General features: G+C 45.4%; 1 protein-coding gene across 1 annotated transcript in view; it reads left to right on the top strand.

Annotated features, from left to right (window-relative positions):
- LOC134346438 (uncharacterized) overlaps window positions 1-24,555 on the top strand; it is a 182,751-nt gene extending 158,196 nt beyond the window's left edge. Inside the window, exons 14-18 of the mRNA XM_063047807.1 lie at window positions 839-958; window positions 8,924-8,956; window positions 9,904-9,930; window positions 12,860-12,886; window positions 22,462-24,555. Coding sequence (XP_062903877.1) covers window positions 839-958; window positions 8,924-8,956; window positions 9,904-9,930; window positions 12,860-12,886; window positions 22,462-22,994 — 740 coding nt within the window. The 3' untranslated portion in view covers window positions 22,995-24,555. The remainder of the gene's footprint in view (window positions 1-838; window positions 959-8,923; window positions 8,957-9,903; window positions 9,931-12,859; window positions 12,887-22,461) is intronic.
- The last annotated feature ends 879 nt before the right edge of the window (window positions 24,556-25,434 follow it).

The raw sequence follows: 25,434 nt of genomic DNA on the forward strand, positions 1-25,434 counted from the left end.
CCTCCCCACCATTGGTAGTATCCACAGGAGGCTCTGCCTGAAGAAGGCAACATCCATCATCAAAGATTTTCACCATTCAGCCATGCCCTCTCCTTGCAGTGACCATTAGGCAGAAGCTACAGAAGCCTGAAGTCTCCACACAACCAGGTTCAGGAAAAGCTACTTTCCTTCAACTGTTCAGTTCATCAACTAACTCACAAAACCCTAATCACTACCTCAATATAACAACACGATGACAACCTTGATCACTCTGCACTACAACAGAGATTGTTTCTTTTTCAATCTGATTGTGTTCTTTCTTGTAAAAATTATGTGCAATTTATGTTTTCCTTGTGAATGCTATCTCTGTGACAGTGACTAGCCTGTGATGTTGCTGCAAGTGTGTTTCTCTTTTGGCCTGATGCTTTCATGGACTTGTGCATATGACAATAAACAATTTGAAACTTTGAAGAGACAATTTGTCAGGCACACGGACAAGGAAGGTTGTGAAGGATCTGGGCTAAACACTGGCAGATGGGACTAGTTTGGATGGGGCACGTTGGTCATCACGGACCAGTTGGCATTTTGGTCATCATGGACCAGTTGGGCTGATGGACCTGTTTCTATGCTGTATATCTCTACAATTAAACATCAGTGACAGTGATGAAGTCTCAGAGCCTCCATTATAACGGTCCATTGCAGCCATTTCTGGGTCTTCCAGAAAGCACCTATTAATGTTACAGGAGGAGGCTGCTAGGGCAGTTTGGACTTCCACCTCATGGAATTTTACTCAACTAATTCCGCTGGGGTGCATTGCAGATTTTTTTCATTGTCTCATTCACTGATCTTTATTCTACAGATGATCTCTTCCCTGCTGTTCCTGAATGGGTCCTGCCACTGGTCGTCACCATTTGTGTTGTAATTGCTGCAAACTCCACTGTGATTTATTGGAATGTGAAACAAAACAGACGCATAAAAGGTACGTTTCTGCAATATTGTGAAGTACTGGGCTGGAAATCCAGTGGAAAATCTCCCGGTTTCCCTGTGAAATTTCTGTGAAAGCCAGAGCATTTTCTGGAGAAATCACGTAAAATCCACATTTCCCAGCCATCTCCGACATTCCAGCAGTGATCGTTGTCTCTGGAAAGAATATTTGTCGCCATAGAGATGGGAAGTAAGGAAGAAAACTGCCCGATGTTGCATCTCCTGTGTCTGCATGGCGGTTCAACTGGTCACTGATTCACTTGTACTTCCTGTAACTTGGTTCCCGATATTTAGGCTCCTCTACAGTGGTGAAACTGGGCACAGTTTGTACGATAACTTTGTTTAATAGCTCAAACGAAATTTTAAAACGACGCATTCTGATTGTGTAACCTATCCCACTCTAAGCTCTCCACTCACGGTGTCCTACAATGTTCTCAAAGGCTTACCAGAGGATGAAGAACAAACTTCATCTTTTAAGTAGGAAAGCACAAAAATGCTGGTGGAACTCAGCATCTGTGGAAAGAGATAAACAGTCAACGTCTCAGACCAAGACCTTTGATTGGAAAGGAAGGGTGAGGAAGCCAGTAAGAAGATGCTGGAGGGGAAGGAGTACAATCCAGAGGCTGGTAGGTGAAGGCAGGTGAGGGAAACATTGGTGGATGAGGGAGAGAATTGAAGTGTGAAGATGGGAGATGATAGATGGAAAAGGTAAAGGTCTGAAGCAGAAGGAATCTTGTAGGAGAGGAGAGTGGATCATGGGAGATCGGGAAGGAGGAGGGAGCTGATAGGCAGGGTAGGAGAAGCAGTAAGAGAGGAGTCAGAATGGGGAATGGAAAAAGAGAGAAGAGGAAGGGCATCAGAGGGGGTGATAGGCAGAGTATGAGAAGAGAAGGGGTAAAAGGGGAGTCAGAATGGGGAATGAGAAAAGAGAGGGGGAGGGAGGAGAAATTGATATTCATGCCATCAGGTAGGAAGCTACCCTGACGGAATATCAGGTGTTGCTCCTCCAACATGAGAGACAATGGACAGTAGGTGCAGGAGTAGGCCACTTGGCCCTTCAAGCCAGCACCGCCATTCACTGTGATCATGGCTGCTCATCCACAATTGGTATCCAGTTCCTGCCTTATCCCCATAATCTTTGATTCTGCTATCTTTAAGAGCTCTATCCATCTCTTTCATGAAAGCATTCAGAGACTTGGCCTCCACAGCCTTCTGGGGCAGAGCATTCCATATATCCACCACTCTCTGGGTGAAAAAGTTTTTCCTCAACTCCATTCTAAATGGCCTACCCCTTATTCTTAAACTGCAGCCTCTGGTTCTGGACTCACCCATCAGTGGGAACATGCTTCCTGCCTCCAGCGTGTCCAATCCCTTAATAATCTTATATGTTTCAATAAGATCCCCTTTTAGCCTTGTAAATTCCAGAGAATACAAGCCCAGTCGCTCCAATCTTTCGACATATGACAGTCCAGCATCCCGGGAATTAACCTTGTGAACCTATGCTGCACTCCCTCAATAGCAAGAATGTCCTTCCCCAAATTTGGAGAGCAAAACTGTACACAGTACTCCAGGTGTGGTCTCAGCAGGGCCCTGTACAGCTGCAGAAGGATCTCTTTGCTCTTATACTCAATTCTCCTTGTTATGAAGGCCAGCATGCCTTTAGCTTTCTTCACTGCCTGCTGTACTTGCATGCTTGCTTTCAGTGACTGATGTACAAGAACACCTAGTACTCGTTGTGCTTCCCCTTTTCCTAACTTGACTCCATTTAGATAACAATCTGCCTTCCTGTTCTTACCACCAAAGTGGATAACCTCACATTTATCCACATTAAACTGCATCTGCCATGCATCTGCCCACTCGCCCAGCCTGTCCAAGTCACCCTGCATTCTCATAACATCCTCCTCACATTTCACACTGCCACCCAGCTTTGTGTCATCGGCAAATTTGCTAATTTTACTTTTAATTCCCTCATCTAAATCATTAATACATATTGTAAACAGCTGCGGTCCCAGCACTGAACCCTGCGGTACCCCACTGGTCACCACCTGCCATTCTGAAAGGGACCTGTTAATCGCTACTCTTTGTTTTCTGTCAGCCAGCCAATTTTCAATCCATGTCAGTACTCTGCCCCCAATACCATGTGCCCTAATTTTGCCCACTGAACTCCTATGTGGGACTTTATCAAAGGCTTTCTGAAAGTCCAGGTACACTACATCCACTGGCTCTCCCTTGTCCATTTTCATAGTTACATCCTCAAAAAATTCCAGAAGATTAGTCAAGCACGATTTCCCCTTCGTAAATCCATGCTGACTTGGACCAATCCTGTTACTGCTATCCAGATGTGTCGTAATTTCATCTTTTATAATTGACTCCAGCATCTTTCCCACCACCGACGTCAGGCTAACCAGTCTATAATTCCCTGTTTTCTCTCTTCCTCCCTTCTTGAAGAGAGGGACAACATTAGCCACCCTCCAATCCACAGGAACTGATCCTGAATCTATAGAACATTGGAAAATAATTACCAAAGCATCCACGATTTCTAAAGCCACCTCCTTAAGTACCCTGGGATGCAGACCATCAGGTCCAGGGGACTTATCAGCCTTCAGACCCAACAGCCTATCCAACACCATTTCCTGCCTAATATAAATTTCCTTCAATTCATCCATTACCCTAGGTCCTTTGGCTACTATTACATCTGGGAGATTGTTTGTGTCTTCCCTAGTGAAGACTGATCCAAAGTACCTGTTCAACTCGTCTGCCATTTCCTTGTTCCCCATAATAAATTCACCTGCTTCTGTCTTCAAGGGCCTAATTTTGGTCTTAACTATGTTTTTCCTTTTCACATACCTAAAGAAGCTTTTACTATCCTCCTTTATATTCTTGGCTAGTTTACCTTCGTACCTCATTTTTTTCCCAACGTATTGCCTTTTTGGTTACCTTCTGTTGCTCTTTAAAAGTTTCCCAATCCTCCGGCTTCCCACTCGTCTTTGCTATGTTATACTTCTCTTTTATTTTTATACTGTCCATTACTTCCCTTGTCAGCCACAGCCTCCCCTTACTCCCCTGAGGATCTTTCTTCCTCTTTGGAATGAACTGATCCTGCGCCTTCCGCATTATTCCCAGAAACACTTGCCATTGCTGTTCCACTGTCATCCCTGCTAGGGTATTGTTCCATTGAACTTTGGCCAGCTCCTCCCTCATAGCACCATAGTTCCCTTTGTTCAACTATAATACTGACACTTCCGAGTTTCCCTCTCAAATTATAGTTTAAAACTGATCATATTATGGTCACTACCTCCTAATGGCTCCTTTACCTTGAGGTCCCTGATCAAATCCGGTTCATTGCACAACACTAAATCTAGAATTGCATTCTCCCTGGTAGGCTCCAGTGCAAGCTGTTCTAAGAATCCATCTCGGTGGGACTCCACAAACTCCCTCTCTTGGAGTCCAGTACCAACCTGATTCCTCCAGTCTACCTGCATGTTGAAGTCCCCCATAACAACTGTAGCATTACCTTTGCTACATGCCAATTTTAACTCTTGATTCAACTTACACCCTACATCCAGACTACTGTTTGGGAGCCTGTAGATAACTCCCATTAGGGTCTTTCTACCCTTAGAATTTCTCTGTTCTATCCACACTGACTCTACGTCTCCTGATCCTATGTCCCCCCTCGTAAGGGACTGAATATCATTCCTCACCAACAGAGCCACCCCACCCCCTCTGCCCATCAGTCTGTCCTTTCGATAGGACGTATACCCTTGAATATTCATTTCCCAGGCCCTGTCCACTTGAAGCCATGTCTCTGTTATTCCCACAACATCATACTTATCAATTTCCAACTGTGCCTTAAGCTCATCCACTTTATTTCTTATACTCCGTGCATTCATATACAATACTTTTAATTCATTACTCCCCTCAACTCCCATGTCCATTCTTATTTCACTTGGCCATACTGTACGATCCCTTCTTGAGCTTTCTGCTCTGTTGATTCTGCTGTCTTTCTTAACTTTTCTTATTCTCACTTTCCCTTTATCTCCATCCTTATGTTTCCAGTTCATCCTCTCCCCCCCCACTAATTAGTTTAAACACACCCGTGTTGCAGAGGCAAACCTGTGCCAGAATGCTGGTGCCCCACTTATTAAGGTGCAACCCGTCCCTTTTGTACAATTCATCCTTACCCCAAAACACACCCCAGTGGTCCAAGAATGTAAATCCTTGCTTCCTGCACCAGTTCTTCAGCCACACATTCAGATCCATTATCTCCCTGTTCTTGACCACTCCAGCACGGGGAACTGGAAGCAAACTGGAGATAACCACCCTGGAAGTCCTGCTTTTCAGCCCTCTTCCGAGTTCTCTGAAGTCACGCTGTAGAATGTCTTTCCTCTTTTTCCCCATGTCATTTGTGCCGACATGCACCACCACTTCTGGATGTTAACCTTCACTCTTGAGGATTCCCTGCAATCGGTCCGTGACATTCTGGATCCCGGCACCAGGGAGGCAACACACCATCCTTAAATCTCGCCTGTTGCCCCAGAAACCCCTTTCTGTACCTCTCACTATGGAGTCCTCTACTACCATGGCTCTGCCTCACGTCTGTCTCCTCGGCTTTGCCTCAGCGCCAATTGTTGACTCGCAGACTGGCACTGTCTTCTGTCCCGACAGCTTCCAGGAGGGAGAACCTGTTTACGAGAGGCACATCTCCCAGAGTCTCCTGTACTTCAAGCACCCTTTCCTTGCTTATCGTTGTCCCCCTTCTCTCTTCCCGTATCCTGGGTGTAACGACCTCACTGTAGGTCCTGTCCAGAAAACTCTCGTTCTCCCGGATGAACCTAACGTCATCCAGTTGCCTCTCCAGTGCTGCAACACAGTCCTTCAGAAGCTGAATCTGGACACATTTTCCATGGGTGTAGGATCCAGAGGCACTATCATTATCCCTGACCTCCCACATCATGCACGCAGCATACTGAATCAGCCTAGCGGTCATCTTCTCACCACCTCTCACCCTCTCCAACTGTGGCATAGTCTCCTCTCTCAGCCTCCTCGCCGAACACACCTGAGCCAAAGACTCGCACTTTTCTCACAAGGCACTTCCCTCGACAAGGCCGCTCCCCTAGAGAGTGGCCTCATTGTGCCAGGACAGGAGGCCATGGAGCAGTATGTTGGAATGGGAAAGGGGATTGGCATTAAAATGGCTGGCCACTGGGAAATCCTGCTTGATGGGGCTGACCAGACGATCTCCCAACCTACATCGGGTCTCACAAATGTAGAAGAGATCACATTGTGAGCACCATATACAGCTGGTTGCTCACAGCATTTCAAATTCAACACTGAGTGTAACCAATTCAAACCTTGGTCACCATGTTCATGTTTTCTGACAGCAACTGTTGGTAATGGATCTTGTGTTGTCATTTAGGGAATAGTACTATAGAACTAGAAAAGGGGCAATGTTGGATCTCCTGTTAGGGAATGAGATAGGGCAGGTGACTGAGGTATGTGTTGGGGAGCACTTCGGGTCCAGTGATCATAATACCATTAGTTTCAATATAATTATGGAGAAGAATAGGACTGGACCCAGGGTTGAGATTTTTGATTGGAGAAATACTAACTTTGAGGAGATGCAAAACGATTTAGAAGGAGTGGATTGGGACAGTTTGTTTTATGGGAAGGATGTAATAGAGAAATGGAGGTCATTTAAAGGTGAAATTTTGAGGGTACAGGATCTTTATGTTCCTGTTAGGTTGAAAGGAAAGGTTAAAAGTTTGAGAGAGCCACGGTTTTCAAGGGATATAGGAAACCTGGTTCGGGAAAAGAGAGGGATTTACAATAAATATACGCAGCTTGGAGTTAATGAGGTGCTCGAGGAATATAAAGAATGTAAAAAGAATCTTAAGATTAAGAAATTAGAAAAGCTAAAAGAAAATATGAGGCACCTTGTAAGGTGAAAATAAATCCAAAGGCTTTCTACAGTTATATAAATAGCAAAAGGATAGTGAGGGATAAAATTGATCCTTAGAGAATCAGTGTGGATGGCTATGTGAGGAGCCAAAAGAGATGGGGGAGATTTTGAACAATTTCTTTTCTTCGGTATTCACTAAGGAGAAGGATATTGAATTGTGTAAGGTAAAGGAAACAAGAAGGGTAGTTATGGAAAGTATGACAATTAAAGAAGAGGAAGTACTGGTGCTTTTAAGGAATATAAAAGTGGATAAGTCTCCGGGTCCGGACAAGATACTCCCTAGGCCCTTGAGGGAAATTAGTGTGGAAATAGCAGGGGCTCAGGCGTATTGCTCATGTGGTTCTATTGTTTAAAAAGGGTTCTAAGAGTAAACCTAGCAATTATTGGCCTGTGAGTTTGACGTCAGTGGTGGGTAAATTGGTGGAAAGTATTCTTAGAGATGGTATATATAATTATTTGGATAGACAGGGTCTGATTAGGAACAGTCAACATGGATTTGTGCATGGAAGGTCATGTTTGACAAATCTTACTGAATTTTTTGATGAGGTTACTAGGAAAATTGACGAGGGTAAAGCAGTGGATGTTGTCTATATGGACTTCAGTAAGGCCTTTGACAAGGTTCCACACGGATCGTTAGTTAGGAAGGTTCAATCGTTAGGCATTAATATCGAAGTAGTAAAATGGATTCAGCAGTGGCTGGATGGGAGACGCCAGAGAGTAGTGTTGGATAACTGTGTGTCAGATTGGAGGATGGTGTGTAGCGGTGTGCCTCGGGGATCTGTACTGGGTCCAGTGTTGTTTGTCATATATATTAATGATCTGGATGATGGGGTGGTAAATTGGATTAGTAAGTATGCAGATGATACTAAGATAGGTGGCGTTGTGGATAATGAAGTAGGTTTTCAAAGAGTGCAGAAAGATTTAAGCCAGTGAGAAGAATGGGCTGAAAGATGGCAGATGGAGTTTAATGCTGAAAAATGTGAAGTGCTACATTTTGGTAGGACTAATCAAAATAGGACATACATGGTAAATGGTAGGGCATTGAAGAATGCAGTAGAACAGAGGGATCTAGGAATAATGGTGCATAGTTCTCTGAAGGTTGAATCTCATGTGGATAAGGTGGTGAAGAAAGCTTTTGGTATGCTGTCCTTTATTAATCAGAGCATTGAGTATAGGAGTTGGGATGTAATGTTGAAATTGTATAAGACATTGGTAAGGCCAAATTTGGAGTGTTGTGTACAGTTCTGGTCACCAAATTATAGGAAAGATGTCAATAAAATTGAGAGAGTACAGGGGAGGTTTACTAAAATGTTGCCTGGGTTTCATCTCCTAAGCTACAGAGAAAGGTTGAACAAGTTAGGTCTTTATTTATAGAAGGTTGAGAGGGGACTTGATAGAGGTGTTTAAAATTATGAGGGGGATTGATAGAGTTGACATAGATAGGCTTTTTCCATTGAGAGTGGGGGAGATTCAAACAAGAGGACATGAGTTGAGAGTTAAAGGGCAAAAGTTTAGAGGTAACATGAGGGGGAACTTCTTTACTCAGAGAGTGGTGGCTGTGTGGAATGAGCTTCCAGCAGAAGTGGTTGAGGCAGGTTCGATGTTGTTGTTTAAAGTTAAATTGGATAGATATATGAACAGGAAGGGAATGGAGGGTTATGGACCGAGTGCAGGTCGGTGGGACTAGGTGAGAGTAGGAGTTCGGCACGGACTAGAAGGGCCGAGATGGCCTGTTTCCATGCTGTAATTGTTATAACCTAACATTGACCCTAATATTGACCCTAATATTTCCTCACTTGGCTGTTCTGTCTGACATCTGTCACCATCTCAATATTTTTTTGTCTCCGATGGGAGGCAGTCAACCATGAGTTTGATTGTCCTCTCCGAAGCTGCCTGACCCTCTGAGTGTTCCCCATTCTTTCAGATCTCCAGCATCTGAGGTGAAATCATTGTCCTGAAAATGTGTTGTTGTTCTAATATACCACTGGTCTGTCTTTTCAGAGCTGGAACTTCAGAAATTCATCATAGAATCTGGTAAGATTTCAGTATTGAAATATTCAGAAACTATAAGGAATAACAGTTTTATTTAATAAAATCAACCTTTTCTTCTGTTAGCACTAATTATTTAAATCCCTCATGACATTACTTTGTTTAGAGATTCATAAATTAAGAATAATAAACTAATTCTGCGTATTTTACAACCAAGGCTCCTTGAAATAGTCTTGATGAAATATAAGAGACCTTAGAATAGGTGCAAGCAATCTTCTCTGGGAACAGTGGGTTAAGCATAATCTGTCGGGGTTATAACCATTAGCATAACGGATGGTGAGGGAAGGTATTTTTCACATTTAGGGCAGAAACTGCATCAAGGCTGGATGTTTTGGGTTGAAACCCTGCATAAAGACTGATGCAGGATTTTGACCAAATATGTTGAAATTTCACTTCACTCCCCCAACGTTCCCCCCCACCCCCTGAGATGCTGCTCACTGATTTCACCCACCCATTGTTCTTTGTCTCGTGAATGAAATGCTCTGGGTGGAATTTTCCAAACCCTTGTGCTTTGGGTGCTTCACCCCAACATCGAGAACATGGTGGTAGCTTCCTAGAGCTGGGTTTGTATTTCTGCACTGAACATCAATCACCACTCTGACACAGGCTGGAATATTACAGGATGAGATGTTGCTGATCCCAGCCTACACTCACCCTGTGTCTGCACCCGCGTTCTGCAGCCCGACAGTCCGGAAAGGTGCAATCAATGACCGAAATGTCACTGGTTTATGTTGGACAAAACACCAATAACACGAAGAGCAACTCAGTCACAGATTTTGGAGTAAGCCCAACTACTGACTGCTGTAACGACACAGACAAGATGTGTTCCGTATATTGCCAGTGTTCTTGTGTGTCATTGAAGTAAATCTTAGTTTTTATTTATAAAGTTACTTTTATTCATATGTTTCCATCGTGGTTTGCCTTTTTTTTAGGACAATGGAAACCCCTTGTGCAGTCAGGTATGTGTCCTCACTTCTCTCTCACCCCTCCCCCTCTCCCCCTTCCCCCCTCTCTGCCCTCCACCCCTCATGCCCCCCTCTTTCTCTCCTCTCCTCTCTCCCACCCCTCCCTTTCCCCACACCCCCTCACTCCTCCACATCCCCCTCACTCCTCCACATCCCCCTCCCTCCCTCCCCATCCTTCCTCCTTCTCCCCCCTCCCCCCTGAATGAAGATGAAGGCCGGATGATGGGGCACAACTCATCCCACCAGGAGAAGGGCAAAAGTCAGACATTTCCCGATGAAGAAAGTGAGGGATAGGAGTTGGTTCAGGAGTTCGGTGTACTTGGGTCAGTGAACCCTCCACCAACATTCTGATTGAATCCGACAGGATCCAATCTCCGTGCGGCAGCAATAGCTCGAACCAATTCTGCAGCTCATTCTCTTTGAGAATTTCTCCCATTGGTGGTGGCACTGGTAAACTTTCCCTGCACTGGGAGGGAATTACTGCATCACCGTCCACTCCCAGACAAGGTGATATTGGACTTGGTTAAGCCCAGGTATCCTGGCTCATCAGACAGCAAAGCCTCCTTTGCCAGTGATCTACAGCAGGATCTCCAACCTTCACCATCCATATTTTCAGGTAGTTGAGTAAATAAGTGAACAAATCCTGTCAGCACGTTTCCATCAGCAGGTCCAAACATTAACATGGATTTGGCTGAATTCTGCAGTGACAATCATTTACCATCAGTGGATGTCAGGGCTGAATTCTTTTTATGATCCACATTCTCAGCTTCAGCCGTCCGGCAGATGAGCTTTACCTGTGAGATGGACTGACGTGTAAATTTGGTCTGGAATTTCTGCTGAACTGCATGGATGGATATTGAATTGAATTGGAATTTGTTTATTACTGTAGAAGCACCAGAAATACAGATTAATTCATGACACAGTGCATTGATAGACCAAGGTAAAACAATAACATGCAGAGAACAGTGTAACAGCTCCAGAGCAAGTGCAGTGTAGGTAAATGAGAAGGAGCAAGATCATATTGAGGTAGATTGTGAGATCAAGAGTGCATCTTATTGTACTAGGAAATCATTCAATAGTCTTATCTGTGCGCATGCGCCGGTCGTGCATGCAGCCTGTTACAGCCGTTCCAACCAGTATTCTTACTTTTTTCTTCTTACTTTTTTAACTTACATTATTTTTTGTATTTTTTTTCCTCGGTAACACGTTGAAGCTGCACCCTCTCTAACATGCTAGTAGAGAGAGCTTTATTTGGGTTTTTAGTGCTGGAAATAGTTTCATTCTGACGTGTCTCATTAGCGGGGCAGAAGCATGGTCGCATTGTTTATTCCAGGGACCAGCTGATTGAGCTTATGCCGGCCGGTTTAGCGAGCAGAGCGGCGGACACCCCTGCTGAAATCTGGAGGAAAACACACAGAGAATGCAGAGGGGGATCACAAAGTCGAGGAAAGAGGACCGGGTCGAGACAACAGAGACTTATGGAGAAGAGGAGTTCGGTGGGTAATAAAATGGATGAGTTCACGGCGCTAACCAGGAGTCAGAGAACATTTTGGGAGTGTTTTACTGGAATGGGGCTACACGAGGACATACCCGATCAAAACTTTTCCATGGAGGGCTTCCAGACCGTTCGGGCTGACCGGAAGTGCACTGAGAGCGGTAAGCATAAAGGAGTTGGGTGCTTGCTGATCTGGTTAACAATGGGTAGTGCAATCCGGGTCATATTACGATCGAGGAACGTGTTTGTAGACCGGATATTGAACTTTTTGCTGTTGGACTCCGGCCATATTCCACCGAGAAACAACACTGGGCATCACGGGAGATTGTTCCTGCCTGTGGCCATCGAACTTTGCAGCTCCTCCCGTGGAGGGTCAGACACCCTGAGCCAATAGGCCGGTCCTGGATTTATTTCCATCTGGCATAGTTTACATTTTGTTGTTTGACTGTTTGTGGTTTTTGTATTGCTATATTTTTGCTCTGTTCTTGGTTAGTGCAGCTGTAATGAAACCCAATTTCCCTCTGGATCAATAAAGTACATCTATCTATAAGAGCAGGGTAGAAGCTGTCCTTTAGACTGCTTCCAGGCTTTTGGATCTTCCACCCCATAATAATCATAATGTTGGTTGCATCCGGAATTTCTCCGGGTAGCGGACGACTTCCTCTCACGCTGTTCTGACGTAGTTGGAATTCGCATACTAGGCAAGTTACAGCAGTGGTTTGCCATTGCCTTCTGCCGGGTGAGTTTTTTGTTCAAAGAGATCACCAGCTCTTAACCCCGCACGGATGAAAAGCGTGCTGGGGGGAGCCAACTGGGTTTGAACTTAAGAACCTCCGCCCCGCAGTCCAGCGCCGATGTCACTACGCCATGGGAAATGGTGATGGTGGAGACTGACACTTTGGGGATCTCCGTTTGGGAAAGTTACTGACATGGTCCTTGATAATTAACATTTAACTTCTGACCTACAAGTGGTGATGCAGAATTAGGAGCTGCTATTATGTATTTGTAGAAGAATGCTATGCATACCATATACCGACAGGATAACCAATGAAGAAGTTCTACAGAGAACAAAAACAAAACGTACCTTACTTAAAAAAATCAGAAAACAGCAATCAAAATTCTTTGAACACATCATGCGAAGAGAGACATTGGAACATTTAGTTACAGCTGGAAGGAAAAAGAAGCAGAGGCAGACAGAGAATGAAAATGATAGATGGAATAACCTCATGGTTAGAAACAGGGGAGGCAACAACTACGATTCGGGGGGTCAGGGACCGTGATGGATGGAGAGACATGATTGCCCATGCCGAATGGCAAGGCACCTGAATGAATGAATGAATTATGTATTTAAAGCTGTTTCTTGTGAAATTAATTGCACGCTAAATCCATGAGAGATTTCTTCAGTTGTGTCTGTCTTTCTGTTTTCAGAGTGGAAGAGGATATGTGGCCATGAAGGTAAGATCTTGTGTTACTAGACTGAGAGGTTTAGTATAAACAGCTTTTTGAAAATGAATCAGTCCCGGTGTAATGGGAGGTATTCAGGAGGTTGAAGGAGTTCAGGGTGATGTGTTCTCACAAAGGTGGAAAAAGTCATGTGGCATGATTGCATTCATAGGTCGAAGCATAGAATATAACAGTTCGTATGTTTTGTTTGCAAGTGGGAAGATTTGCTGGTACTGCTCTGGGTTGGTGAGGGTGGGGTGGAGTGGTGTAAACTAGTCTTGCAGGGCGATGGGAACCAAAGTGCCAGAGCAGATATGGAGTGGTTGCGGGAAAAGATGCTGTTAACACTGCAAACAAAGACAGCAATTGAAAAGTTGAGTATGGTGGGAAGAATGTTCTGAGTTGCATCCATTTCAATGCAAGAAGTATTGTATGTAAAGCGGGTGAGCTGAAAGCGTGGATCAGCACGTGAAATTATGACATTGTAGCCATTGGTTGGAGGAGGGGCAGGACCTGGCAGCTCAGTGTTCCCGGTTCCATTGTTTTAGACATGTTTTCAAACATGGGAGCAAAATTGTCAAATATGACGGAGCACAAGAGGTTAAAGGGGTATTACTCACCAGGGAAAAACGTTACTGCAGTGCTCAGTCAGGACAGACTGGAGGGCTTGTCTACTGAGGCTATATGGGTGCAACTGAGAAATCAGAAAGTTATGATCACATTAATGGGATTATATTCTTATCCACCCTGAAGTCTGCAGCATTTAGAGGAGCAAATTCAGCTGAGTCTGCCATGGGGAGTGGGTAAGTTAACCTAAGGGACAGGAAATTTCAGTATTTCGGTGGATAATGACTTATTAGGGATAGTCTGCATAACTTTGTCTGTGATAGCTCATGTGTAATCAATCTTACAGTCTTTGCAGGAAGTTACCAGTAAGGTTGTTGAAGGGAAGACAGTGGATGTTGTCGACATGGACTTTAACAAGGCCTTTGACAAGATGCCGCTTGGGAGTTTATTCAGGAAGGTTCAGTCGCTTGCCATTGAGGATGAGGTAGCAAATTGGATTTGATATTTGCTTCACAGGAGAAGCCAGTGAGAGGTAGTAAATGATTGCCTCTCCGACTGCTGCCCTGTGACTAGTGGAGTGCTGCTGGGATCGGTGGAAGGTCCATTATTGTTTTTCTTCTGTATCACTGATCTGGATGATAATGTGGTAAACTGCAACAGCGAATTTTCAGATGACACCAAGATTGTGGGTCTGATGGACAGGGAGGAAGGCTATAGAACATAGAACAGTACAGCACAGTACAGGCCCTTCGGCCCACAATGTTGTGCCGACCCTCAAACCCTGCCTCCCATATAAGCCCCCACCTTAGATTCCTCCATATACCTGTCTAGTAGTCTCTTAAACTTCACTAGTGTATCTGCCTCCACCACTGACTCAGGCAGTGCATTCCACGCACCAACCACTCTCTGAGTAAAAAACCTTCCTCTAATATCCCCCTTGAACTTCCCACCCCTTACCTTAAAGCCATGTCCTCTTGTATTGAGCAGTGGTGCCCTGGGGAAGAGGCACTGGCTGTCCACTCTATCTATTCCTCTTATTGTACACCTCTATCATGTCTCCTCTCATCCTCCTTCTCTCCAAAGAGTAAAGCCCTAGCTCCCTTAATCTCTGATCATAATGCATACTTTCTAAACCAGGCAGCATCCTGGTAAATCTCCTCTGTAGCCTTTCCAATGCTTCCACATCCTTCCTATAGTGAGGTGACCAGAACTGGACACAATACTCCAAGTGTGGCCTAACCAGAGTTTTATAGAGCTGCATCATTACATCGCGACTTAAACTCTATCCCTCGACTTATGAAAGCTAACACCCCATAAGCTTTCTTAACTACCCTATCCATCTGTGAGGCAACTTTCAGGGATCTGTGGACATGTACCCCGAGATCCCTCTGCTCCTCCACACTACCAAGTACCCTGCCATTTACTTTGTACTCTGCCTTGGAGTTTGTCCTTCCAAAGTGTACCACCTCACACTTCTCCGGGTTGAACTCCATCTACAACTTCTCAGCCCACTTCTGCATCCTATCAATGTCTCTCTGCAATCTTTGACAATCCTCTACACTATCTACAACACCACCAACCTTTGTGTCGTCTGCAAACTTGCCAACCCACCCTTCTACCCATACATCCAGGTCGTTAATAAAAATCACGAAAAGTAGAGGTCCCAGAACAGGTCCTTGTGGGACACCACTAGTCACAATCCTCCAATCTGAATGTACTCCCTCCACCACCACCCTCTGCCTTCTGCAGGCAAGCCAATTATGAATCCACCTGGCCAAACTTCCCTGGATCCCATGCCTTCTAACTTTCTGAATAAGCCTACCGTGTGGAACCTTATCAAATGCCTTACTAAAATCCATATAGATCACATCCACTGCACTACCCTCATCTATATGACTGGTCAACTCCTCAAAGAACTCTATCAGGCTTGTTAGACACGATCTGCCCTTCACAAAGCCATGCTGACTGTCCCTGATCAGACCATGATTCTCTAAATGCCTATAGATCCTATCTCTAAGAATCTTTTCCAACAGCTTTCCCACCACAGACGTAAGGCTCACTGGTCTATAATTACCCAGACTATCCCTACTACCTTTTCTGAACAAGGGAACAACATTCGCCTCCCTCCAATCCTCCGGTACCATTCCCGTGGATAACGGGAAAGCTTTCAGCAGGATGGACCAACTGGAACCATGGGCTGAAAAATGACAGATGAAATTTCATGCAGAGAAGTGTGAGGTGTTGCACTTTGGAAGGACAAACCAGGGTAGGAATTGCAGGGTGAGAGGTAGGGCACTGAGGAACAGAGGGATCGAGGAATACAGACCCTTAATTCCTTGAAAGTTGTGTCATAGGTTGTAAAGTGTTTTGGCACATTGGCCTTCATAAATCATAAATTGAGTTCAGGAGTTGCAATGTAATGTTGAAAACATTGGTGAGGCCAAGTCTGGAGTATTATCTGCAGTTCTGGTCACTCACCTACAGGAAAGATCAATATGATTGAAAACGAGTACAGAGAAAACTTGCACGGCTGTTGACAGGGCTTGAGGACTTACCTGAGTTATTGGGCAGGGTTAAATATGTTCGAACTTTATTCCACTGAGTGTAGAAGAATGAGGGGAAATTTGACAGAATTGTACACAACTATGAAGGGTATAGATAGGGTAAATGCACGCAGACATTTTCACTGAGATTGAGTGAGACTAGAACTGGAGAGCATAAGACGATAACTATCTTCCATAATTATCTTGACTCTCATGGAATTATGATCACTTGATCAAAAGTGTTCCCCTCGACACACTTCTGTCGCCTGCCTTGTCTCTTTCCCAATCACACACTCTTCAGTTGCAACCTCTATATATTGATGTAGGAACGTTTCCTGAACACGGTTGACAAACTCAGTCACATCCAGTCCTCTTACAGATGGGAAATCCCAGACAATATAAGGAAGTATAAAATCACTTACAATCAATTGCACTGGGCAATGAACGAGGACAGGTGACAGATCACTCAGTGGGTGGGCTTTTTGGAGACAGTGACCACAACTCCCGCACTTTTCCCATAGCCTTGGACAGGGATTTGAGCAGCCAATATAACTGGAGGATGGTGAGTTATGACGCTATTAGGTGGGAACTTGGGATTGTCAATTGGGAGTGGTGGTACATAGGGAAATGCACAATGTAGAGATGGTGTTCATTTAGGGAGCACTTGCATGGGTTCATGTACAGGTTTGTCCCATGGAGACAGTGAAATGGTGGGAGGGTGAAGAAACCATGGTTGACAAGACATGCAGAACATCAGGTCAAGAGGAAGCAGGAAGTTTACTTCTAGTTTTGGGAAGCAAAGATCAGACAGGGCTCCAGAGAGTTACAAGGTAGCCAGGAAGTAGCTGAAAACTGGATTGGAGAGAGTTAGAAGATACAAGAGGGCCTTGGTGAGTAGGATTAAAGAAAACCCCCAAGGCATTGTACACATACGTGAAGAACAGGAGGATAACTAAACTGAGGTAGGACTGATCAGGGACAGAAGTGGAAACATGCCTAGAGTCAGAGGAGGTTGGAAGGGTCTTTAATGAAGACTTTGCTTTAGTATTCACTACTGAGAGAGAGACAATGATTTTTCTGAGAACAGCACAAAACAGGCTGATATGCTAGAACATTGACATTCAGAAAGAGGATGCGCTGGTTGTTTAGTAAAGTATTAGGATGGATAAGACCACAGTCTATACCACAGGTTACTATGGGAAGTGAGGGAAGAGATTTCTGTGCCATTGGTGGTTACCTTTGTCTCCTCATTTGTCACAGTAGTGGTGCCATATGCCTGGAGGGTGGCATATTAAACTAATTTGACAGGGGAATGGGAACCGGAGAGATCGTGCTGAGGATGAGGTAGTTGGTTTACAAACAGAGGCAGTGTGCAGTGAGACTCCTGACAAGGAGAGGCTGATGATAGGGGAAAATGGCAGTTAACAGGATGAGTTGTAATGTTAAAAAGTGGGCACAATCTGAAAGGTTGAATACAGGACTCAAGGTGTTATATTTGAACGTGCGCAGTATACAGAATAAGGTAGATGAACTTGTCGCACAGTTACAGATTGGCAAGTATCATGCTGTAGGCTTCACTGATCGTGGCTGAAAGAAGATTATAGCTGTGACCATAATGTCCAAGGATGCACATTGAATCAAAAGGACAGGCAGGAAGGCAGAGGGGGCTGCGTGGCTCCGTTGGTTAAAAAAAAAAAATGAAATCAAATCAATAGAAGGAGGGGACATCAGATCGGAAGGTGTTGAATAATTGTGGACAGAGCTTTGGAACGGCAAGGGTAAAAAGACCCTGATGGGAGTTGTATACAAACACCAAACAGTAGTTTGTGGTCTGCAAGCTACAACACGAGATAGAAGGTGCATGCCGAAAGGGCAACGATACAAGGGGGGATTTCAATATGCCGGTAGATTGGGAAAATCAGGTTGGTGTGAGATTCCAAGAGAGAGAATTTCTACAATGTCTCAGAGAAGGCTTTTTAGAGCAGCTTGTGGTTGAGTCCACCAGGGGATCTGCTATTCTCGAATGGGTGATATGACCTGGAATTGATTAGAAAGCTTAAGGTAGAAGAACCCTTAGGGGAAAGTGATCATAATATGATCGAATTCACACTGGAGATTTGAGAAGGAGAAGCAGAAGTCAGATGTATCAGTATTACAGTGGAGTAAAGGGAATTACAGAGGCATGAGAAAGGAGTTGGCCAGAACTCATTGGAAAAGAACACTAGCAGAGATGACGGGCAGAGCTAGTGATATAATACGAAGGATGATTATCTTTGGCTGGGATATGGTACGAAGGATGTTTATCTTTGGAATTCTCTGCACCGGAGGGCTGTGGGGTCTCAGTCGTTCAGCTCATTTAAAATCACAGAGTTATCATCATGTAGCACAAAAACAGGCCCTTCGATCTATCACTTCAGTGCTGACCTATTTACCCATCTACACTCACCCCATTGGCCAGCATTAGGTCAATCTTCTGTGCCTTCTCTATTGAAGTGTCTGTCTGAGTGTCTCTTAAACACAGTGATTGTATCTGATTCCATCACCTCCTCTTGGCAGCAAGTTCCAACATCAACCACTCACTGTTCAAATAAACGCATCTTCAGACTCGTTCCTGTCACCTCAGACATGTGACCTCTTGCATTTGACCCTCTCCTGTGGGAAGAAGACTTCAACCATCTGCTCAATTTACACCCCTCATAACCTTATATATTTCTGTCAGATCACCCCTTGGCCCATTTACCTGCATTTGGCCTGTATCCTTCTAAACCTTCCCTGTCATCATTCTGCTCTCTGTCCTTTTCTCAACTCCTCCTCTATGCCAGTTTCACAGGGCCCTCAATTCTCCTGTGTGACAGAAGATGATCGGCCTCATTTTCTACCACATTACAGAAGTGAATGTGCTGCAGGTTCTAAAATGCATAAAGGTAGATAAATCCCCAGGGGGAATTGGAAGGTTGCAGATGTTGCTCCCTTATTCAGGAAAGGGAGTAGAGATAGCCCAGGATTTATGAACATTTGGAGAGGCATAATATGATTAGGAATAGTCAGCATGGCTTTGACAAAGACAGGTCATGCCTTATGAACCTGACTGAACTTTTTGAGGATGTGTCTAAACACATTGATGAAGGTAAAGCAGTAGATGCAGTGGAAACGGATTTTAGCAAGGCATTTGATAAGGTACCCTACCTATGCAAGGCTTATTGAGAAAGTAAGGAGTCATGGGATCCAAGGTGGTTCATTTTGGTTGGTCAAATATGATGGCAGAATATTACATTAATGGTAAGACTCTTGGTAGTGTGGAGGATCAGAGGGACCTGGGATCCGAGTCCATTGGATGCTCGAAGTTGCTACGCAGGTTGACTCTGCGGTTAATCAGGCATACAGTCCATCGGCCTTCATCAACCGTGGGATTGAAATTAGGAGCCGGGAGGTAATGTTGCAGCTAAATAGGACCCTGATCAGACCCCACTTGGAGTACTCTGCTCAATTCTGATCGCCTTACTACAGGAAGGACGTGGAAACCATAGAAAGGGTGCAGAGGAGATTTGCAAGGATGTTGCCTGGATTGGGAAGCATGCCTTATGAAAACAGGATGAGTGAACTCGACCTTTTCTCCTTGGAGCAACGGAGCATGAGAAGTGACCTAATAGAGGATGAGAGGCATTGATCATGTGGATCATGTGAATAGTCGGGGGGGGGGGTGTTACTGCCCTCTACTGTGCCTATTCTCTTGTTTATTATTTATTGTAATGCCTGCACTATTTTGTGCACTTTATGCAGTCCTGGGTGGGTCTGCAGATTAGTGTAGTTTTTGTGTTGTTTTACGTACTAAAGTGTAGTTTTTGTTTCATGTAGAATCATGGTCCTGAAAAACGTTGTCTCATTTTTACTGTGTACTGTACCAGCAGTTATGGTCAAATTGACAATAAAAAGTGACTTGACTTGACTTTTTGCCAGGGCTGAAATGGCTAGCACAAGAGGGCACAGTTTTAAGGTGCTGGAAGTAGGTACAGAGGAGATGTCAGTGATAAGTGTTTTGTGCGTGGAATGGGCTGCCAGCGGCGGTGGTGGAGGCAGAAATGATGGGGTCTTTTGAGAGACTCCTGGATGGGTACATGGAGCTTAGAAAAATAGAGGGCTATGGGTAAGACTAGGTAATTTCTAAGATCAGGACATGTTCGGCACAGCTTTGTGGGCCGCAGGGCCTGTATTGTGCTGTAGGTTTTCTATGTTCTATCTTCATCAGCTGGGCCGCTGGGCCAGTGGGCCATTGAATGGCAGATGGATTTTAATTCAGAGAGATGTGGGTTTTGGGAAGGCAAACCAAGACAGGATTTACACAGGAATCAGTGGGTCCCTGGAGAGTGTTGTAGAACAGAGAGACCAGGGGGTGATTGTCTTCATCAGTCGGAATACTGAGTGCTGGAAATGGGACATCGTATTATGTGTGTACGAGACATTGGGAAGGCCACATTTGGAACAATGTGTACAGTTCTGGTTACCTTCCAAAAGGAAGGCTGTCATTAAACTGAGAGGGAATAAAACAGATTTACAGGGACATTACCAGGACTGGAGGGTTTGGTTTACAAGGAGAAGCTGGGACTTTCCCTGGAGCTGAGGAGGCTGCCAGAGGAAGTTTAAAGGAATAATGGATACACACAGGCAAGTGGGACAAGCTCATTGAAGCAAGTTGGCCAGGATGACTGAATTCCGCCGAACAGCCTCCCTGACCACCTCTTTAAATGCCTCCAGTTTTCATGCTCCCCGTCCTCATCTGGATCCAGTTGTTGCTCCACCCCTTCCTCACATCCGTTTCCACTGGCTAGCTCCTCTGTCTTTCCATTCTTATTGCGGGCTTTCAGCCTCAAACATCGACTGTCATGGTCCGATCCGTGATGTCCACGTTCCGGTTCATGGTCCGCTCCGTGGACTCTGGACTCCGGGTCTTCCGGCTGTCCCTTGTTTCAGTTGGGCTTAATCATAGGCACCTGATGCTCATCTTCGGGCTGGGAATTTAAGTGGCCCTCGGTTTGAGTGTGGTTGCTGGTTCATCTCATCATTACCCCGTCCTTGCCTCTGTGGAGTAAGTCAGGCCGTCTTTGCCATTACCCTGCTGTTGGAATTGTCCCTTCCTGTCCTTCCCTCCATTGGGTAAGCCAGGCCGTCTTTGCCGTTACCCTGAGGCTGGACTGTTTCCTTCCCTTCCCCTTCCTTCTGAAGCCTGTAACCTGTGTCTGGAGCCCTGCCTGCAATCTGCATCTGGAGCCTTGTCCTGCAACCCTGTGTCTGGAGCCTTGCCTGCAACCTTATCATGTTCAACCACCAGAGCGAAACCGGAGCCTTGCTCTGTCAAGATAAGGAACTATCTATCGTTGAGTTGGAACTGTCTCTGTGTCCACGGCTTCGCTAGGTAGGTCCGGCCATTTGCCGCTACCTAGTGTTGAGAACCTTCTTGTCATGTTCAGCTTTCTGTCTAGATCCCCGGTCCCAAGTCCTGTTCGCAAGGAGGGGTCCTGGCTCTGTGTTCCTGTCGTCCCAAGTCCAAGGCTCGACTGTTCCTGAGTACCAAGTCAAGGCTTCGTGTTCTCGTCCTGTCCATGTGCCTCGTCCTGTCCATGTGCTTTGTCCTGTGCTGGAGTTCCCTTGCCCTGTACTGGAATTCCCTCATCTTGCCCAGGAGCCTCTCGTTTTGTCCTGTAGCCTCGCCTAGTCCTGTCTCCCAAGACCACGTCATGTCTTCGCCTAGTTCCGGAGTCTGAGCCCGAGTCAAGGCCCAGGTTCTGGGTCCTTGTCCAGTCTCTGGCTCAGAGTGTGAAACCAAGCCTCATCATGTCCTCGACTCGAAGAACCCAAGCCTCGTCATGTCCTCGCCTTGAGGAACCTAACCCACGAGGAACCCAAGCCATGTGCAGTCCTGTAGCCATGTCATGTCCTTGCCTAGATCCGGGGTCCGAGCCCGAGTCAAGACCCATGTTCTGGGTCCTTGTCCAGTCTCTGGCTCGGAGTCCAAGCCCAAGCTCCTAGTTCCCAGTTCCTTGTCCTGGTCCTGCTTGCCTAGCCAATGTCGTAGCCCAAGTTTGTGTTTTTGTCCCAACTCCTAGTCTGCATCCAGTCATGTCCCTATCTCTAGTCTCTAGTCCTGTCCTGTTCCTAGTACTTCAGTGCCTGTGTCTTGCATTTCGGTCCACTTTCAGCGCCCCCTTATGACATCGACTGTCTATCTCCCTCCACACATGCTGCTTGACCTGCTGAGATCCTTCAGAATTTTGGTGTGTTGATGGGGAAAACTCGGCTCTCCATCCCGGTGGAAAAACTTTGAAAAAGATGCTGGTTGTCCATCCGCTGTCGTTTTGAAAGACCCCGGGAAAGTTTTTAGTTGGCTACCCGACTGTGCCTGAGGCCCTGGTCCTAGGGCCGTGCTGCCCGAGTCTCCCCCCGATCCCCGGGGACTCTCTAATTCTCTGCTTCTCCCCCCAGTCTCTGTCACCCTGGATGTGGAAACAGCGAATCCGTGGCTTGAGGTGTCTGAGGATCGGAAGAGTGTGAGACGGACCGGGACCCGGAGGAGTTTCCCTGACACCGGGAAGAGGTTCACATACTGGGAATGTGTGCTGGGGTCAGAGGGATTCACATCGGGGAGACATTACTGGGAGGTGGAGGTGACGGGGAATCGGTTGTGGAATTTGGGAGTCGCCGCAGAGTCTGTCGACAGGAAGGGAGCGGTCAGAGCGAGTCCGGAGACCAGATTCTGGATCATCGGGCGGATTGATATCGTGATGAAGGTTTTCACCTCCCCTCGATCCCGTCTCCCTGCCGGTTCCATCCCCGGGAGGGTGGGAGTTTATCTCAGTTATGAGTCCGGGACAGTTTCATTTTACAACGCGGAGACCAAGTCCCCTCTCCACACCTTCACTGGGAATAAATTCACGGAGAAACTTTATCCTTTTTTCTGGATTGGGAATGAAAACGAGTCGCTGAGAATCTGCTCCGGTTCCGCTCCAGGTCTGTAAATGCAGTGGTCCCCAACCACCAGGCCGCAAAGCATGTGCTACCGGGCTGCGAAGAAACGATATGAGTCAGCTGCACCTTTCCTCATTCCCTGTCATGCCCACTGTTGAACTTGAACTCACGCGAGGTCATTACCCACGCGTCATCCATGTCAGCGTGGAATTAAGTCTCGAGCTTGCAAATGATGGCGGGCTGAAAGGTATGTTTGACATAACATCTCTGCTAGCATTCTGGATCAAAGTCAAGGCTAAATATCCTCAGATAGCCAGGAAAGCACTGAAAACGTTGCTTCCATTTCCAACATATCTCTGCAAAGCAGGGTGTTCTGCAGTGAATGCAATGAAAACTAAGTTGCGGAATAGACTGGATAGAAGGAACTCCCTTCGAGTATCGCTGTCTCCCATCACCCCTCGATGGCACCATCTTGTTGCAGGGAAACAAGCCCAGGGCTCCCACTGATTCAGCGATATTGGTGTGTTGCAATGATTTTATATGTTCATATGGGGAAAATATGTGCTGTGTGTTTAATATCCAAAGGTTATTTAAAATGTTATGATGCTAGTGACTTACGAGTGACTTATAATTGACTTATCACTATATTCATGCGAGGAAAATATGTGCTGTGTGTTTAATATTAAATTCGTTAGATAAACCCTTTTAGAAACGAAATTGAGTGTATTAGCCACTTATAAGTGACTACCGCGTGTCTGCTGCGGCTCCCGATGGCGGTTCGAGTCCCGCGTGTGCTGGCCGCCACTATATATATATATTTTTTTCTCTCTCCTTTTTCTCCCGCTGTCCCTCTCACTATGCTCCTTGCCCATTGTCTGGGCTTCCCCCCTCCCCCTTTCTTTCTCCCTAGGCCTCCTGTCCTATGATCCTCTCGTATCCCTTTTGCCAATCAACTGTCCAGCTCTTAGTTCCATCTCTCCCCCTCCTGTCTTCTCCTATCATTTCGGATCACCCCCCTCCCCCTCCCACTTTCAAATCTCTTACTAGCTCTTCTTTCAGTTAGTCCTGACGAAGGGTCTCGGCCCGAAACGTCGACTGTACCTCTTCCTAGAGATGCTGCCTGGCCTGCTGCGTTCACCAGCAACTTTGATGTGTGTTGCTTGAAATTCCAGCATCTCCAGATTTCCTCGTGTTTGCGTAATGTTGATATGCTCCTGGATTTCATTATTTTCTTCCCTGACTTCACCAGCTTTCATGTCTTTATACTTCCTTGAATCTTTGCCCATTTCCCATAGCTCCACACAGAAACCTCATTGATCCTAAAGGGGATCTGCTCTTCCCCCAGCTACTCCTCTGCTATTAGGCTGGGTTATGATACTTTTCTTCACTGTACAAGAAATGAAACTTCTGTTAATGATGCATTCATTTTTTGAAAAAAACAAATAAGATTGTTTGGAAACATATCTTATTTCCCACTCCCTCTCTATCTATATCTTCTATTCTCTCATGCCTTGACTTATTCATAAATTGAGTTGAATTGACTTTATTACTTACATCTTTCATGTACATGAAGAGTAAAAATATTTATGTTATATCTGTCTGTGTGCAATTATAGTAATTTAAAATAAATATTATGTACAACAGAATAGTCAATATAATATAGAAATGCAATTGTGTCTGCATGAATTAATCAGTCTGATGGCCTGGTGGAAGAAGCTGTCCCGGAGCCTGTTGGTCCTGGCTTTTATGCTGCGGTACCGTTTCTCAGATGGTAACAGCTGTAACAGTTTGAGGTTGGGGTGACTCAGGTCCCCAATGATCTTTTGGGGCCCTTTTTACACACCCGTCTTTGTAAAAGTCCTGAATAGTGGGAAGTTCACATCTAGAGGTGTGCTGGGCTGCCTGCACCACTCTCTGCAGAGTCCTGTGATTGAGGTGTTGGCCGGAAAGAATGACAGTTTACAAATCAGTGAATTCAAATGGATCAAGGTCAGTGGAAGCAGACGGACTCATTGTCTTTGTTCTTGCCATGTGCTTGGGGATGGAGGCTGCCATTTTGTGAAGACACTCTGTTCTCCATTTTGTGAGCTTGACATGCTGGGCTTCATCAATGGTTTAAAGAAGATACATTGATACTTCAGGTAATCTGCGGGATTGGAGATCATTTCCAAATTAGAAGTTATTTGTGAGATGTTCTTTGGTTGGATATGATATGCAGGTTTGTGAATGTTGGGGTTGGTGCCTGCATGGAGTGATTCGAGCTCATTGCTGATTGAGAACAAAGAGCCATAAATTATCAACTGTCACTTGATGGGAAGAGGGCAATAAATGGAGGCTGGCCTGGAGAAGAGCCAACAACGAGGTGTTAAAGGGCAGACACATGACCTGTGGCCAATGACACTGGAATGCGATATTTGAATTGATAAAGAATCAATATAAAAGTAGATGCTTCGTGTGTGCTGGCAGCATTAACCTGGAATAACCATCACA

The sequence above is a fragment of the Mobula hypostoma genome, chromosome 5, assembly GCF_963921235.1.
Source record: "Mobula hypostoma chromosome 5, sMobHyp1.1, whole genome shotgun sequence".
Classification (NCBI taxonomy): Eukaryota; Metazoa; Chordata; class Chondrichthyes; order Myliobatiformes; family Myliobatidae; genus Mobula; species Mobula hypostoma.